Below are 17,586 nucleotides of genomic sequence, written 5' to 3'. Positions count from 1 at the left end.
GGTCTGCCAAGTGACGTCAGTATCACGGCGGCCTGACTCATTCTTTTTTTCTCTCCACTTTTTACAACTCATAACCGAACAAAAATGCCATGCACATTATGCCAGGACACCTGGAAGATTCCTACCCATCTGTGCATCCAAAAGTGGATGGAGAGTGTCTCAGAGGGGCCTGCAGATCCAAAGGTGTGAGTATGCCCCACCCACCACTGAGGGTCTCTTTCTTTTACTTGCAAGGTGATGTTGCCTCAGTGGTTAAAATGCTGAATTAGTGAGCTGTACATTGTATTTCAGTGCTCCACTGCTCTGTACATGACAAGGATTTTCCAGGAGAATTAGGATCGGAAACACAACTTACGAAGCAAGAAAACCAGTTTTGTCTTTGAGAAAGCAATCATGCTGAAGAAAAAAAAAGAAACCAGAAGCTAGATAACCGAATGTAGGCTGGCTGAGATTGCAAATATGGTTGCTCCCATCACTTTCTCTGGGGTTTTAATGAATCTCCATCTTCCCACATCTCTTTTGAAGTAAAGAGTCCTCAAGTTTCCCCTTCATTTTCATTTAAACATTGTGCTATATTTTGACCTTTACCAATGGGCTTGTCTTTGTATTTAAATAGATTCCAATAATCTTCTCAAGGTCCTAAAGATGTGCGATTTAGACTCTTTCCAAAGTTTTTGAAGCGTGAAAGAAAGTGGCTGTTTGAATAAATTATGTATATTCTCTTGGGGACTACCATAAATCAGGAGTAGAATAGGCCACAAGCAGCATGGAAAGGCAGGAATGAAATTGATTGTCTTTCACAGAAAAGGGAAAATTTCAGATTTCCAATCTATTCTTTTTTTTTCTTTTTTTTTTAATCCTGTTTTACTTTTTTTTTTTAAAATTTATTGGGGTGACAATTGTTAGTAAATTTACATAGATTTCAGGTGTACAATTCTGTATTACATCGTCTATAAATCCCATTGTGTGTTCACCACCCAGAGTCAGTTCTCCTTCCATCACCATATATTTGATCCCCTTTACCCTCATCACCCACCCTCCAGTCTATTCTTGAACATGAATATTTCGGAATTATTCAACTGAACCATATGAAATTGTCATTTTGTAGGTTAAGCATGGCCAGGTATTGGCAGTTCCTCATGGTCCAATTTCACAAGTGAATTGACTTGTTTCCCTTGAAGCATTAAGGATATGAACCTAAAGGATTGTAGGACTCAAATAGACTGATGTTCTGTAAATTTGGGTTGTATCTCCCATCCTCTACCCCAAGCATTTATTCTGTGAATCAAAAAGGCAATGAACAGAAAGTAAAACCTTGGAGTATTTAGAAGGGACAAATCGTATGAACGTTTCTGTTTGATATTGATAGATAATAAAAAAGGGCAGATATTTGAATTTAGAGTAAAGCCCTTATGTATTACCCTGGATTATTTTCAAAGTTTATGTGCAAACCTGACCAACTTTTGTCTACCACAAGTAAGCAGTAAAATAAAAAAGTATTTGACAGGACTAAATTTTCAATAGTTCCGAATCTGAATGCTAGTGAAAAAAGAATTCCTGTCAGCTGACAACCAAATTAATGCTTATCATTACTAATACATGTACCCACTGGATTTGGTTTCTATGTCAGGGCTTAACGTCAAACTTTACTCTTGTGCAAAGTTTTCTGTAACTTAGCTGAGGTAATTTCTGAGAGGACAATTAATGGGAATGACAAAAAGGCACAGAATGTATCATTAGTGGTTAATTACCAGAGACACAAATTAACCATGGCTGTTGTTAGTGCTCATAGTAAGAGAATTGCAATACAGCACCAGGGGTGCCTAAGAAGGTTCTTCCTGGAAGGAGTATCTGGAGGTAGTCATTTCCTTCCAGTGCATTGCTCTGTGGAAAGCCACCAATGGTCATTTGTCTTTTGTCTTCTGTGTAAAGCACCTAATGATGTGGATTCTCAAACTTCCTCAAGAGCAGGTTAAAGCTAAACTAAGAGTGTTGTTGCTCAACATTCAAAGTTAGAGTCAACTTTGGCTCCATGTAATTTTATATTGCAGGGCTCATGCTGTACCAATAATAGATGCCAGATGAAACTGAATACGCATGTTAAGTTTTAAAGGATGCCCTGGGGCGAATACATACTTTCCTTATTCCATGCAGCTAATTTCTGATTGGCAAGGAACCGCGTTAAGATCAGTCATAATATTTCCTTGTTTTCTTATTTCTTGGATGAAAAATTTGAGCACAAACTTTGTATCGAATTAGCTGCGACGATGTTTCTGTACTCATTTCGGCAGCGTATCAAAAGAGAGTTCCTGTTAAATAACTTGTCATCGCTATCCACTTCTCCACTAAGGAAAAGTGTAACATTACAAGATAGGAGGCTCTGGATTATTTTTGGTGGAGATGTCTTTGCTCTATTGCATGTCTACTATGTACTTTTGCTTAAAAACTCCCATTCAGGAAAACTCTAAAGAAGGAAGACTGAGAGGATGTCTGACTTCTTCACAGGTGCTTTAACACAATGGCACTCAATGTATATGTGAGGATGGAGTGAAGAAATTGTGACATCTCTAGAAGATGTCCTGGGAGGCTTAGAATCTACTTGGAAGTGAATAACTAACTGCCTGGATTATGTCCTTCTCTTTGAATATGCCTTTAAATTATAATTGTTCAGTTGAACACTGTTGCTGTGTGTCACAGATTTGACAACATTTCTGTTTTCCTGTAAATGTGCCTGGTTCTCCTTCTGGAACTTTCATACAGGTCCTCTTAAAGCAAAGCTCCCAGCCTCTCCCACAGAAACAACAGGGGTTGTAGTCCCATAAATCTCTCAACCAGCAAACTACCCCAAAATAAGCTTTATTGCAAGAAAAGTGTCATATTTGATACATAGACCTACAAAAACAAACAAGACCCCAAACCATAAGTTTTTCCTCACAAACACTTGATTACAAATTTACACTGTTTCTTTTTTCAGTTATTACAAAACAAAATAAAACAAAACCCCAAACTGGATATAACTGGTTACTAATCTTTGGTCAGCACAGGTGCGAGAGGAACAACCCGGAGCCTGCATGTGCTTTGGCCATTTCACATATGAGGTTTGGTCACTGGTCCAGGGACAGGTTCTTGGGTTGAAAAGAACACGGAGACGTACTCCTATTACAGCACGTTCTGGTACAATATCTTTTTAAATGACTAAAGTAAACTAAACATCAATTCATTGTACAAACATCTTTCATACACAATAGGCTATGATAAAACGAGGCATATGGTGTATAACTACAGTATTAATGAAAATTCTAAAAAAAAATGGATTTAAAAAACAACAACATATATTCCTTGGCTGTACTGCATGATTTGTTTGCACATATGGCAATCCTGAAATAGCTTGAACATTATAAATGCACCATTAATCTAAGACAGCACCAAACACTACAGAATGCCAGGTGTTCCTTGTCAAAGGAACGGCAGTTCTTCAGCTGCCTACAGCCACGAGTCCGCAGCACACCCTGGGTAGGAATGAGGTGTTGTGGGTAGCATATGTGCTTCCTTGAGGTTCTGAGAAGGAAATACAGTACGGTTTGGCCTGCAACGCTACTGGTCTCACAAGCAGTCAAGGTATTTTGCTACAGTGTTGTGCTTCATCGTCGTTGCCTGGTGTGTCTGCTGATGTGAAATACCGTCACAATGAGCTGCTCTGGCTTTGATCTCCTTCGGAAAGGATCGAAGGACATTTCCATCTTTTAAATTATTGATTACACTGCCCATTCAGCTCTGTGAGGCGTTCTTTAAAATAATCAGATGTGTACCAGTTGGACGACTGGCAGGAAACCAAAGGAAACATCTCTTGAATCTACTGAATTTTTAAAAAGCACCTCTAAAAGAAATAGCTCAAATTTATAAATCTAAAGAAAAACAAGTGAGTTTCCCTTTTTGTTTACATAGTTTGTTCATTTCTCCATATATTACTGCATTAAAAATAAATAAACATCTATATTTTTTTAATTAGCAACTATAGCAAAATACCCAAAGTGTTACAGACTGCTAACAGGAAATAAAAAAGCTCACATTATTTTTGTGCATTTAGTGCCATATGCCGATCTCTTGAACATTTAGTTTTTTTTTTTTTTCAATATATTTTAAAGTGAAGTTATCTAAAAAATACAGTAACCACGGTTGCCTTTGTACTCAAATCTTTGGCCACATCAGAGTCTAAATTATCCCCTCCCTGTGAGGGTCAACATTCTGAAGTCTGAGACAGGGAGGAAAGGAAACAAAAGTTGTCTTTTTTTCCTCTTTAAAATTATTCATTGATTTCTCAAAGGCTTCTGAAGGCAGGCTGCGCAGGGGCTGGAGCCTGGAGTCCAGTCTGTACGGGGTTAATAGAGTTGAATCTGCAGCCTCATTCTGAGAGCCTCCCCGAGCTCCCCTAGGAGGTAGTCGTCCTCATTGCTGTCTTCCAGTTTCTGAAGCTCCTTCTTCTTGTAGAGAGGGATGCTAGTGATTTCCAGTGTGTACGTGCCGGGCACCAGCTTCCTCTTGGCCGTGTGCAAGTAGCTGAGCCCATTCCTTTGGTGGATGCGAAAGATGCCATCATCGTTCCCTTGGGAGATGACATAGCGAATGTGGTTGTTGAGGGGCTCGATGGCAGGCATGAGTTCCAGGATGTGCTCCTTAGAGCCAAGGCCAGAGAGGTTGAACTTCATTTTCATGGGGCTCTCCATGTCAACACTCTCCAGGCTGATCTGTTCAACCTGGAGGAAAAACAGGAACAATGTGGGAAGAGCTTCGAAAGCACAAGGAGAGGGCTCGAAAAGGACTTTCTGCTGGGGCTGCAGCCACAATGACAACTTACTGCTGCCCCTTGCTGCACTTCCCTTATGAGGAGGCGACTATAACTTCCTGACCGCTGGGAGAAAAGGTCAAGTCCATAGAGCCTGTTGCCCTGTAAATCTTGACGACTGCTCACTCAGCCTTACCCAGGTAAGATTACAGGGCTGAGCCCACAGACAGCATTCACATTTCAAGTGTTTTTGATGTTTATGGAATATCATGCTTATTAATAATAATAATAAAAAATGTAGGAAATGATTGTAATTTTTTGTTGCTGTTGTTGGAGTCAAAACGAGAAGTGCAGCTGTTATCCAACAGCAGGGACTGTCCCCAGGGCAGTCTTCACTCTGAAGGTCGGGCTTGGTTTGTAAAGCCCACAAACGACAAGCTGAGTGTGGGAGTGTGTTTACTAGCAGCTATCAGTGCAGAGCAAGGAGGCAGCAGCGGCCTCAGGGTTCGGGTTTGGACCAGCTTTGGGAAAAGCCAGTGGGGCAGGGCCCTGGTAAACCAAGTCTCACGTGGTCACAGGGATGGCAGGTTTAGGAATGTATTTTAGTAAGACCAGCAAAAAACCCTCCAATGCTTTGATTGGGCTCCTGTTAAGTAAGAACTTGGCTACAGTGGCCCAAAAGTGCCATCAGTGTTCAGGCAGACTCATGTCCCAAGTACCACAATGGGAAGGTTTCACAGACAAAATTTCTGGATTTGTAGTTTGGGGTACTTGATGAATATCTTAACTGTCATATCTAAATCAGTTAGGTACTTTAGTTTACTTAAGGTAAATGTAACACCGGCGTATTTATTGTTATAAAATAGAACCACAGACTTTTTGGCCTTGAGAAGTCTTTTCTTCTAGATAAAAATTTCTGAGGCCCAGAAAACTAAAGCAAGTTGCCCAAGTTGCACAGATAGTTAGTTGTAGACTAGGTTTTTTTTTTTTTTTTTACTGAACATGTATAATACATTTGCCAGGCACCGTTCCAGGTACTTCACAGGATCAACTCAATTAATCCTCCTGTCACCCTTCAGAGGTTAGTATTTTTATTCCCATTTTATAGATGAAGAAGTTGAGGTAGAGAGAGGTTAAGTAAACCTATAAATGGGTAGTAAGTGGGAAGGGCCCGGGAACATACTCAAAACCAGGCGGTCTGTGGCCCCTGCCTTTAACCATTCTGCTAAAGGCCATTTACAGCCAAAAAAACACCAGCAGCAGGCAATTCAGGTCTTCGGTTCTTTACAAAATACAAGTTATTTGGAGATAAAATTTTTATACGAAGAACACCTATCTTATAAATGTCACAGTATATGAGACCTAGGGGGCTTGCCTACTGAAAATTAACGTCAGCCTAGTTTACTACAGATATATAAAACAGAACTGGACAAATTCAAAATAATTCCTCCCATCCCCCCGTCTTCCGCTCCCCCCACCCCCATTCTGGTTTAAGCTGTTGTTTCTCAGTCTAGTTGTGCAGGACTCAGCTCCTTGGCCCATGCTGATATTATGAGCCTTGTGCTCCCCCCGGCTGAAGCAGTCGGTCGCCGGCTACTCACGATGGCTGCCAGCCACTCACGCCGGCCACTGGCAGCTCATGGCAGCACATGGTAGCCCGCAGCAGCACACAGCAGCTCACAGCAGCCCATCTCCAGGGAGAACCATTGTTCATAATCTTAGCTGTAGAGGGCGTAGCTCACTGGCCCACGTGGGAATTGAACCAGAGACTTCGGTGTTAGGAGCATGGTGCTCCAACCACCTGAGCCACCATGCGGGCCCCAAAATACTTTTTAAAATTATTTCGAAATAACTATTTTCTAGATGGACATCTGGCGCAAATCAAAAACTAACACATATGATCTGAAACTGTGAATCTTGAAGTCTTTCCCCCCAGTCCTTGTTTTAAGCTAATAATCAACTAATTTTGATTTACTGGCCTCTGCCATATTGAATCCATTAATTTAGCCATTAAATTTCAAGATAGTTTTAGCTTCCTTGAGGCTGAAACCTACATAAAGTTTTACTGCATGGTATACACGACTCCATATGGATACAATCTCGCGACAAAACAGAGTGAGGTTTACTCACAGCAGTGGGTTCAGGTTCATGAACACTTCTCCTCTGTCTGCCATCTTTCTTCGAGTAGCCGTTGATCTTACACTCATAGCATGCTTCCGGGGACAGCGCGTTTTCCTCATCAACCTCTGCATCCAAGGGCAGGTACTGCCCTTTGTTAAATCCCATTCCTGAGACACAGTGGCTATTTGCAAAAAGAAGCAAGGCGTTGTTAGACTTTATCACTTAATTTTGATTATAGTTTCCTGGTGGTAGAGCAAAGACTTTTCATAAATATGAATATGAAGCCAACACAGCAAGCTCTAAGCTCACCAACATGAAAACCTAATATTCTCTGTAACTCTTTTCTTTGCACTTAATACAGAAGATTTCTAATTATTTTGAACAGCAAATTTTTTCTGAGAGTATGCCCTAAGCTTCCCTAATTTTCCTTTTTTAAATACTTTTACTTAAAAAAATTTCAGATTCATATACAATATTATATTAGTTAATATTAGTTTCAGGTGTGCAACATAGTGATTTGACATTTTTGTACCTTAAAATATGATCACCCCACTAATTCTAGTAATCATCGGTCACTGTGCAAACTTATCACAATATTATCACAATATTGACTTATCACAATATTATTGAGTATATTCCCATTCCCCTTCTCTTTTTTCACCTGCCTGCCTCCCCTCTGGCAATAATCCCTTTGGTCTCTGTTTCTGAGTCTGTTTTTGTTCTGTGTTTTTAGATTCCACATCTAAGTGAAACCATATGGTATTTATTTTTCTCTGACTTATTTCACTTAGCATAATACCCTCTAGGTCTATCCATGTTGTCGTAAATGGCAAGATTTCATTCTTTTTATTGCTGCGTAATATTCCTCTGTGTGTGTGTGTGTGTGTGTGTGTGTGTGTGTGTGTGTGTGCGTGTGTACCACGTCCGTTTTATCCATTCACCTATCAATGGACACCTGGATACTTCCACATCTTGGCTATGTAAATAATGCTACAGTGAACATAAGGGTGCATATATCTTTTTCAATTAACGTTACATTGTTGGCTTCCCCCATTTTCAATCCTAATTAGACTGAATGAAGCACTTGGGTGTAGTTATAATAACTGGGGAAGGTAAAAGCAGAGTATGAATTTCCAAAGAGAATGCTAAGAGAAGTTTGTTGCCCCCAACAAAGCTCTCTGTTTTAATGACTGAGATTTCTGCTGAAAGAGTCAATGAGTTGGCTCTATGTAACCCTTGTCTAGACCATGCTTTTTGCTTCAAGCATTATTATGTAGCAATGGTGGACAGATTAGTCCAGCCCCCTCAGGGTCTGCCTCACACACTGCTCTTTCTGAGGAAGGCGACTCTACCTGACTCCTAAATCCCCATCTTCTGTGCTGTTGAGCACAGGGTGCCGTGATGGAAGGGCCAGCACCTCAGCCCCAGCCAACAGGGCTTGAGAGGCTGCACTTGGGAGTGTGTGATTAGTCCAAGGGAATCCAGCCCTGTGGAACCAGGCCTGTGCTGAGCAGTGCCACACCAATGGGGCAGGTCCTTTCTGTGCAAAATGAAGCCAAACTCTTTCCTCCGGCACCGCTGGGCTACCACCTGCCAAAATTCCTAGAAGAGTCTGGGAGAAGCCGTTTCCCCCTGTACCACACAGCCCAGGTGTCTATGGCAACATGTGAGCTGCATTTTTAACATCTGCTTGTCTCTGGCCTTGAGGGATCTGACTGAATCAATTCAGGCTTTTCTGGGTGGCAAGAGAGTGATACTTGCATACAAGTTCAAGTCTTATGCTCACCACAAAGGAGGTAATCCTGTAACACAGATATAATCCATATGCCTTCTTGGTGCTTCTTCCTCCCATACCCTAAGGGCTCTGATCAACGCTTTTGTGTCTTGGGCTTCTAATCACCGTTCACTTCCCTGCAGTGCCAGGCGGCCAGGCAGCCTGAACTCAGGGAGAAAAGCCTGAGTTAGATATGCCCTGTTGGACCACGCTTGCTTTCCGGTTTGCGGGAAGGTTGAAGACCTTACCCCTGTCCCACTCTGTAGTACCCAGGCGGGCAGCCGCAGAGGTAGCCCCCTTCCGTGTTGGAGCAGCCGTAATTGCATGGGTTCTTGGAAGACGAGCACTCATTCACGTCGTGGCAGGCACTGGAGAACTGGTCGAAGGAGAAGCCCGAGGGGCAGGCGCACTTGTAACTCCCCAGGGTGTTGTAGCAGGAAGCAGAGCCACAGGCATTCGGATTGGAGCATTCATTCTCGTCTATTAACACCAAGTAAGAAACACTTTACACGGGGAAGGGGGCAGTCAAATGAGGAAGAGACCGCGTCTCAAAGCATGTGTGATTTTTTTTTTTTTTTTTTTTTTACCATGGAACTAACTCTAGACCCACATTTAGAGAACGTTTAGTCCAATGGCTGATTTGCAAAACATATGAAAATAAAAAATAAACAAAATGACGAAACCCCAAAAATCCTCCTAAATTATGGTGTTAAAAAGCCTTGCCCTGCCTTTTTACATTGTTTGTGCTGTTTCTGAGTATGTGGGTAGCCCTCGGTGACAAACTTGTAGTTTGCCTACTGAAAAACTCTTTTCACAGGAGGTTACTTCCAACAGCCCATATCTCAGACGGATGAATTGAGATAGAGAGTAGATTACAAGTTGCCAGAAGCTGTAGGAAGGGAGAAGTGGAGAATGACTACTAATGGGGATGAAGTTTCTTTTTGGGGTGATGAAAATGTTGTGTTGCTGGTTGCACACTCTTGTGAGAATATACTGAAAATCACTGAATGGTACACTTTCAGAAGGTCAATTTTATGGTATGTGAATTGTATCTCAGTTTAAAAGAAGCCTGTATCTATATCTGTATTTGTATCCATTCTCCCAGCATGTTCCAAAGTTTTCATTATATATGGGGAGAAAATATGGGGTGCTAAAAAAATGTATACACATTTTGAGAGGAAAAAAACTGTATTAAAATTGTAATACTCAATATATACTGATAACCAAAGATGAATACAAGTCATGTATATACATTTTTTGGCAGCCCTGGTATATAAAAAAAAACCCTAAATAAAAATGATTGAAATAATTATTATTTAATTGGATCTATTTAATTGGATCCATCTAATACACTTGGACCGACATGAGGAACCATCAGGGGCAGACCGCGCCTTTGGAGATGATTTGCAGCCAGCCATCCACCAACAGGCTTCACTCTTTTAATGACTAACATTAAGTATACTGTAAATGCCTGACAGCAGCGTAATCACAGGTTACACCTTCAGCTGCACTTACCATTTCTATAAATTCAAAACCTGATGGTGCTTTTAACTTTGGAGATTCACAATTTTGCTCCTCACTCTCTGGTTGATACAGATCAAGCATGTGGCTTGACTCCTTTGGGCTTTATTATAACCCACATTTCACCCTGGGCACACGTCGTAGCTATTCTGTGGAATTCTTTCAAATTCTGTGACTCCTGTGGAGCAGTGTGTCTGTTTACTTAATATATGACAAGTATATGTTTCAGCCCATGTGAAGGACCGTTCCCATTTGCAAGTAGGTGTGCGTCTGGGACACAGCAGCTAGAGGGAAATGCAGACCGGCAGAGGCTCGGTGAGGTTATGGGAGATGCAGATGGCGTCTCAGGGAAGAGGCCTCTCAGACAGGAAATTAAACTCCATTAAGGACAGCACAGAGGTTACCGAAAGGGTCGATGTTATTAGGCACATTTTTGTATCGTGATTATCATTTCAGAATTAAATCAGACCTCCAAATGTAGAATTCTTAATCACTGGATATAAAGTCTGCTATTATTATCTACCATGGACAAATTCTTAGCCTTCATTTCATGGAAAGTATATAAATAAATTCTTAATAACTCAGCTACCTAGAACATAAATATAACTGCTATTTTATTTCTACATACAGAAGACTTGGAATTCTGCCACAAAGGCTCATCTGCTTTTATAATCAAATCTGACATTTATATGCACTGTTTCTCTCCTAACAGAGAATGTAAATTGGGCTATAATTTAACAAAATGATCCTTCTATGAATATAGTACAATAGACATTGTGTTAAGTAGAAAACTTACAAGGCAAAACCAGTTAATTGAATCAATTTCATTTTAACATACCAGTGACAAGACTTTTAAATATGTAATATTTTTGGAAACATTATGATATACTTCATATTTTTATACATCATGGCATAATTTTATAGACTTAGGTAATCTGACTTTTAATATATATTCTTGTGTGACATACTTTGAGTTGACTCATTAAGCTATGTTCGAATTATTTTTGAAAGGCCATAAAAGTTACTAACACTAAATAACTAAAAGCTTCATTTATTAAGACATAATTTTTCTTCACATGCAAACCTTAGTAATATTCACGTATTTTCAATTTTGAATAATTACAATGCTTGCAAATATTTGAGAATGTTAGGAACACCTGTACCATCTTTGTGCTAGAATATTTTAAATGTTCAGTGGTAACTAGCTGGAAGCTTCTTAAAGTGTTCAATTGAATTAAAATCTTTTTAAAATATTAACACTGACAAAGAACTGTCATTTTTCTTAAATTCTAAGTAGCATTAACATTATAGGTTTACAATGTAACAGTATTTAAATTTTCTGGTGCATTAACTAACAGTTTTGTTCATATACTAGGAGACCCCAGATAAATCTATCTGAAATACTTCATTCTATAGCTCCCCTTGACTGAAGGTATTCACACAGTGACAAATAAAAATGATTTGTGGCCTTTTAATTTGCATTTTTGTCATAATTCTTATTCTTCTACTGACTTGTTGCTTTTATTCCTGATGGGTTGTTTAAGTCTATTCCTGCTATGTATTTGAGTTAAAATTCCTACTGAGTTACCATGTTTCCCTGAAAATAAGACCTAGCTGGACAATCAGCTCTAATGCGTCTTTTGGAGCAAAAATTAATATAAGACCCAGTATTATATTATATTACATTACATTATATTATAAAAGAATGGGTCTTATAGTAAAATAAGACCGAGTCTTATATTAATTTTTGCTCCAAAAGATGCATTAGAGCTGATTGTCTGGCTACGTCTTCTTTTTGGGGAAACATGGTATATGGATTCAAGGCAAGAAAGTCATTAATTTTATTAGAGAACAGCTGGATTCCTCACCCCTGCATAGAAGAATCTAGAACCTTTTGAATAAATCCCTGCCTTATCTTATTTACCCAGGGGCCTGCTGCTTAGAGGTGCCCATTTTAGCAAAGCAAGCTCACAAATGAATACGTGCAGTTGGGGATAACACTTGCAGTTGCTTATATATCTTTAGTTTTGAACTCATCTTTGAAACCACTTATCCCTCTGCCCATCTCTTCTGAGTCTCTTCTGATTAGCAGGCACTCTGGCTTCTGGCTGGACTCCAGCGTGAGCTGCCATGGGGTCAATGCCTTGCTGAGGTGCCCACTTTAAGGATCCCACAAAGGCAAACGGAGCTATATACCACACAGCCTTGATTTTAAGCCAGACCAAGTTTAGTGAAAACCTGTGTGGGTATTTTTGCAACTAGATGTTTGTAGACAGAAAGTTCAGGGAACTGAAAAACTTGGAAATTGAATTGATACTTCATACATGTTCCTATTTCTACTTATAATTGCTTGAAAAAACAAGAATTTTATTTAAGCTGACATGTGAAATATTACAGGATCATTCTTTTGCCTTGAGTTATATAGAATGAAGCAAGAGGTCCACAGTATTTGCTAAATAAAGTGTTGAGCCTCATATTTTATAAATAACGCAATATAATAAAATTATTTTACACGGTTCTAATGGCTATCTAAAAAAGTACCATTCCTATATTCTGAAGAGTATGCCTATACTTGGCCTCTGTTTATGAATCCATAAATCAGTGCATAAGGACTTTTGCAACATTTATTTTTTCTGTGAAGAGAAAAAGATGGAAATTAAACTTGTGAAATTATTTTGAATGACTAACTCATCATTGTGATAATTCTTTAAAACTTTGTTCGTTACCTCTGGCTCATTCATGCTTTCTGCATTTCCCCCAGTAAGTGTATCTGTGGGGTGGCAAAGCATCTGAGTCTGACCTCGCACAAGGCCACTGAATAGTTGTGACTTTCAGCCTTGGTCTCCCTCCTTTGAAATTTACCTTGATTTTTTTTCTCAATTCACTAACCTGTCATTTGAAATTTCTTTTGAGAAGACCATACAGCATAAACTCAGATTAATTTATTTAGTGGATGGCTCACAGTAAAATATGTGAAGTACATGTGGGATAACTGAATCACCACAGAGGAACAGGAAGTGCCCTGACATTTCCCTGCAGGCCCACTGTTCCCTTTGTGCTCAGTTACGTCACTATCTAACGTCACAGAGTGTTGGATGGCGTGTCTATGAAGTGCATTCAAACAGAACCAAGAAACTAGGCAGCTAAGTAAGTTAGCTGGTTACTCAAGTAGAGAACAGTGTTCTCTTTGATCAATCTCTCCTTAAAAGGAGAATTTCCATGACCATCACCAGTGCAAAGAACAGAGAGGATTGTCCACCCATTTTACTATACAAATACCTGTGTCTGGAGTTTTCAACAGAATTTGCAATAACTAGGTACCATTTCTACCTTAAAATACTTCACCTCCTTCATTACATTTATATGACTGGACAGCACTGATGGATTTGATCTGAATTCTTTTAGATTTGTATGAGGGGGATTGATGGGTAAGCATTTACCCCTAATCTAAAGATATTAAATTACTGATAAAAAGCCCCTGACCTTGGCAAATGAAGATGATGATGATTCTTGACACCATCTTCAGAAACTTAAAATTACAGCTAGCAGAAAATAAAAATTATAAAAGTTCTAGTTGAGTTACGTTTTAGGTATTTAAAACCCCATTTTTATGACGGATATTTTCAAACACACGCAAGTGTAGAGACTAATACAATGGATTCCCCACATCAGTCATAACTACTGGTTTTCAAGTTATACTGAAACGTCCACCTTTATTATTTGTTCATTTGCCTCAAAGATACTTTAAGATGAGATGCCATGTGACTCACCAACACACTGATTCCACTGGTAATGTTGAATATATCCTTGAGGACAACCACATCTGTAACCTCCCAGGATGTTCTGGCAGCCATGTTGGCACCTATGGTTTCCATCACATTCATCAACATCTGCAAAAACAAGCCCAGCAAGATCTTTATGTGACCTTTTTCTACTAGCCTTACATACATGCCAAACACAACCTGGGGTAACTAGTATCAGGGGACCAAACAAACAAGACACATGGAGAGGCTGTGATTTTTTTCTGCATCACATGGTTCTTGGCCAGTAGTGGTACAAAGCATGGTTCTGAGATAAGAAAGGACCTCATTCTTATGCTACCCACCAGGCCATGCCACGTCAATGTTCTACAAAACATCTTAATTTCAGCACAGCAAGCACAAATGTTGTGTATTTTGGATGGATTAACTTCCATATGGTCTGATTTATTTGGTACAAGTGATATATTTGCATTACATATTCTAGTAGATTCAAAAGTGATTGACATGTAATCCTCATTTTCAGGAAGATAACAAGCACTAGAAAGATACCTAAAAAGTATAATTGTTTCGCATGCAAACATTTTTATTATCATTCAAGATTAATTAGATGCAAATTTAAAGTATTTGAACGTTATTTTTAGATACGATGTGGTATTATTACACATATGGAATAATTTCTTTGTTCCTACGTGCATACTCTTTTGGAATGACAACTGAGGCTTTGAAATCTACCCATAAAGAGTGAAATAAAATTGGCATGTCTGATGTGTATGTAACAAATTTATATGGATAATTAATAAATGGTATCTTATGTGGATAGTCACAAGCTGAACTCACACGTGGCAAGCAGCTGTATATTCTTTCAAAGTCTCAATGACTTCAAATATAAAATATTAAAACAGGAATTTTAAAACTGAATTTTTCTTGGCTGCAAATTAGATGTATAAAAATCCTATACTTCTTATAAGAAGTATATAAAAATTTTGAATATATTTCTAGCATTCATAATCATATAGTATTTCTAAGAATAAGTAATTAAAGGGTGACTAAAATCAATAAGAACATAAATTGTAATATTATATAAAATATAAAGGAGATGTATATAGTCTCTGGATCTCTGGATCTCTATTTTGTAAAAGATACCAATCCCAATAAATTTGTTTTGTATATTAACACTAATACTTGCAATGGAAATATTGAAGAGCCATAGGCAGACTGTTCTTTTATTACTGACCATAGGCAGGTTCTTATTTTATTCCCACCTAAACATCCCCTTGTGCTTCTCAGAAAATACTTACTGCTGGGGAGACTTTAGAGGAAATGCCCATTGTAGAAAAGGTAGTGAATCAGGAGTCTCAGACCAAATAATATGGAAATAACTATCAGTTTTCCCCAGCACTTTCGGAACATTTCTCCAGTTCTCTAGGATAATTGGTTCTTTTTCTTACCTTTAACTTTTACACATTTAGGTATCATGGAACAAAAGTCCAATTGTTTGTTTCTGGTATACTTGTATAATACTTTAAACCTGGGGTGTCCAAACTGCGGCCCGCAGGCCAACTGCAGCCCACGATCCATTGTTAATTGGCCCGCAGCAAATTCCAAAAATATATTTAGTTTACTTAAATAAACCAGGTGAGGCAATACATACTTCACCTCGAGTGAGTGGCCTGGCTGTTTGTGTATTTTACCGCATATGTCTCTTCGTGAAAAACTTTGAAAAAAGTTTGGACACCCCTGCTCTAAACCATATTAGGTAAAGAATTCTTTTTTCAGTTCAATTATTTTTTAGATCAATAATTAGATAAAAGAGTTCAATTATTTTAAAAGCCAATTTGTACTCACCAAAATTTTGTTTCATCACATTAAAATTTTTCTTTGCCCCCCCCCCCAAATGATATATGAACATTATGAGCAAAAATCCATTGCTGGGTTCTATTTTGTTAAATATTTTTTTTCTTTTGAGATGATCACAATTTCTCATTTAGTGGCGTAGAAGTAAAAAGAAAAAGGTATACTCTATTAGATTAAGGATTTTTGAGCAAATAAACTGACCTTCACAGTTGAGTCCAGTGGCATCAAGAGAGAACCCTCTTTGGCATTCACAGCTGAAACTTCCAGGGGTGTTTTGACAGATCCCCTTTGCTCCACAAAGGGAAGGCTGAGACCCACATTCATTGTTGTCTAGCAAAGCACGAAGGAGGAGAGAGTCAACCCTCCCAATAATTACATAACGCAAATTTCACTACATGAAATAAAAAGTGAAATATGAAAGCCTAAGTTTCACAATGTGACAACAGCATTTTAGGGAAACAGATGCCAGGAGTCACTGTCATATTAAAGACAAAAATGGTAAGAAAAAGTGCATTTCAAGAGACTTGAAATTGGAGCATATTTTGGGTTGACTGAGGACAAGGTTTTCGATAATGCAGACAGAAAGTCCCTTAACATGTGTCTTCTAACATAAAAACCCAGTACGTTCATTATATGTTCAAAACTTTTAATCATGTTTTATCTGAACACACATGGCTTATTTAGAATGCAATAGAAAGGCACTGTTTGGAATATGCCTACTGTATGTGTGTGCTTGGATCATATAGGCCTTTTTTCCTTTGGATACTGTTCCCATGAAAAAATCTCTCTGTTGTTAGCAACATTTTTAGACCATTAATTATGAGGGGCTGGTTCTAAATATAAGTACTGAGACATTATTCTACCATTTTAAGTGCACTCTGTATGCCTCTATCAAAAGTCTGTAAAATTTCCCATTTGTAGTTTTGTCTCACCGATGCAAGCAGTGTGATGCTGTGTGAAACCAGGTGGACATTTACAGGTAAAACCTCCCAGAGTGTTGACACAGAGGAACTGGCAGTTGTGTTGTTTGGTGTGACATTCATCAAGGTCTGAAAGGAAAGAGAAGCCCATGATAATCAGAGCAGCGTAATCTGGCTGTGTATCTTTTCTCATCAAGCCACAGGAGGGGTGCACGTCCTATCAGATGTATTGGGTCTAGATTTTTGCTGGAAGCTTTACAGATTTCAATACGCATAGGGCAAGCAGTTTCTCTTCACATACTTAAGCAACATAATATTGGGGGCTACTGTGATAGGATACCAAAGGTGACACACGACACAAAGTTTTCTTAAAATAAGAAATCGAATGGAGGAATCACAGCGGTTTCCATGAACTGTTCTCCAAAGCTTCTAATTCTTGCATTTAATGCACAGTTTAGTACATGGCTGGTAAAGGAGGGGTTAAATAAAAATAGAATGAAAATCGACGGTCTTAACACATTGAGTCAGGTTCTTAGGATCTAAATGAAAACACCATCATAAACACCAGAGGAAGCAAAACCACAGCATCTGCAATTCTAGTCATAAATGGAATTAATATTTGGACTACAGTACTAGAAAACTAAAAATGTGATTTTGGTTAGATTGGAACTTAAGATGGGAAAATATGTTTAAATAAATTTACAAAGCAATGTAAGATGTAGATAAGACTAATTATTTTAAAGCTTAAAAAACCACACACTTTAGCTACACTCATTTATAAACAATGTGCAAAATTAAATTAACTCAGAATGTTCACTAAATAGGTACAAAAGAATAGTACTGCTTGCTACT

The 17,586-nt window shown here is 38.7% G+C and overlaps 1 protein-coding gene across 1 annotated transcript in view; it reads right to left on the bottom strand.

The window, feature by feature from the left end:
* Positions 1 to 2,837: 2,837 nt before the first annotated feature.
* Positions 2,838 to 17,586, bottom strand: part of FBN2 (fibrillin 2) — a 262,360-nt gene continuing 247,611 nt past the window's right edge. The window contains exons 60-65 of the mRNA XM_081054526.1: positions 16,747 to 16,863; positions 16,016 to 16,144; positions 13,970 to 14,089; positions 8,927 to 9,158; positions 6,914 to 7,085; positions 2,838 to 4,754 (exon numbers count right to left, since the gene is read on the bottom strand). Coding sequence (XP_080910652.1) covers positions 4,380 to 4,754; positions 6,914 to 7,085; positions 8,927 to 9,158; positions 13,970 to 14,089; positions 16,016 to 16,144; positions 16,747 to 16,863 — 1,145 coding nt within the window. The 3' untranslated portion in view covers positions 2,838 to 4,379. The remainder of the gene's footprint in view (positions 4,755 to 6,913; positions 7,086 to 8,926; positions 9,159 to 13,969; positions 14,090 to 16,015; positions 16,145 to 16,746; positions 16,864 to 17,586) is intronic.

This window comes from Rhinolophus hipposideros (assembly GCF_964194185.1).
Source record: "Rhinolophus hipposideros genome assembly, chromosome: 7".
In the NCBI taxonomy this organism is placed as follows: domain Eukaryota; kingdom Metazoa; phylum Chordata; class Mammalia; order Chiroptera; family Rhinolophidae; genus Rhinolophus; species Rhinolophus hipposideros.
The sequence above is the reverse complement of the archived record's forward strand: the minus strand, read 5'-3'. Positions and strand labels throughout refer to the sequence as shown.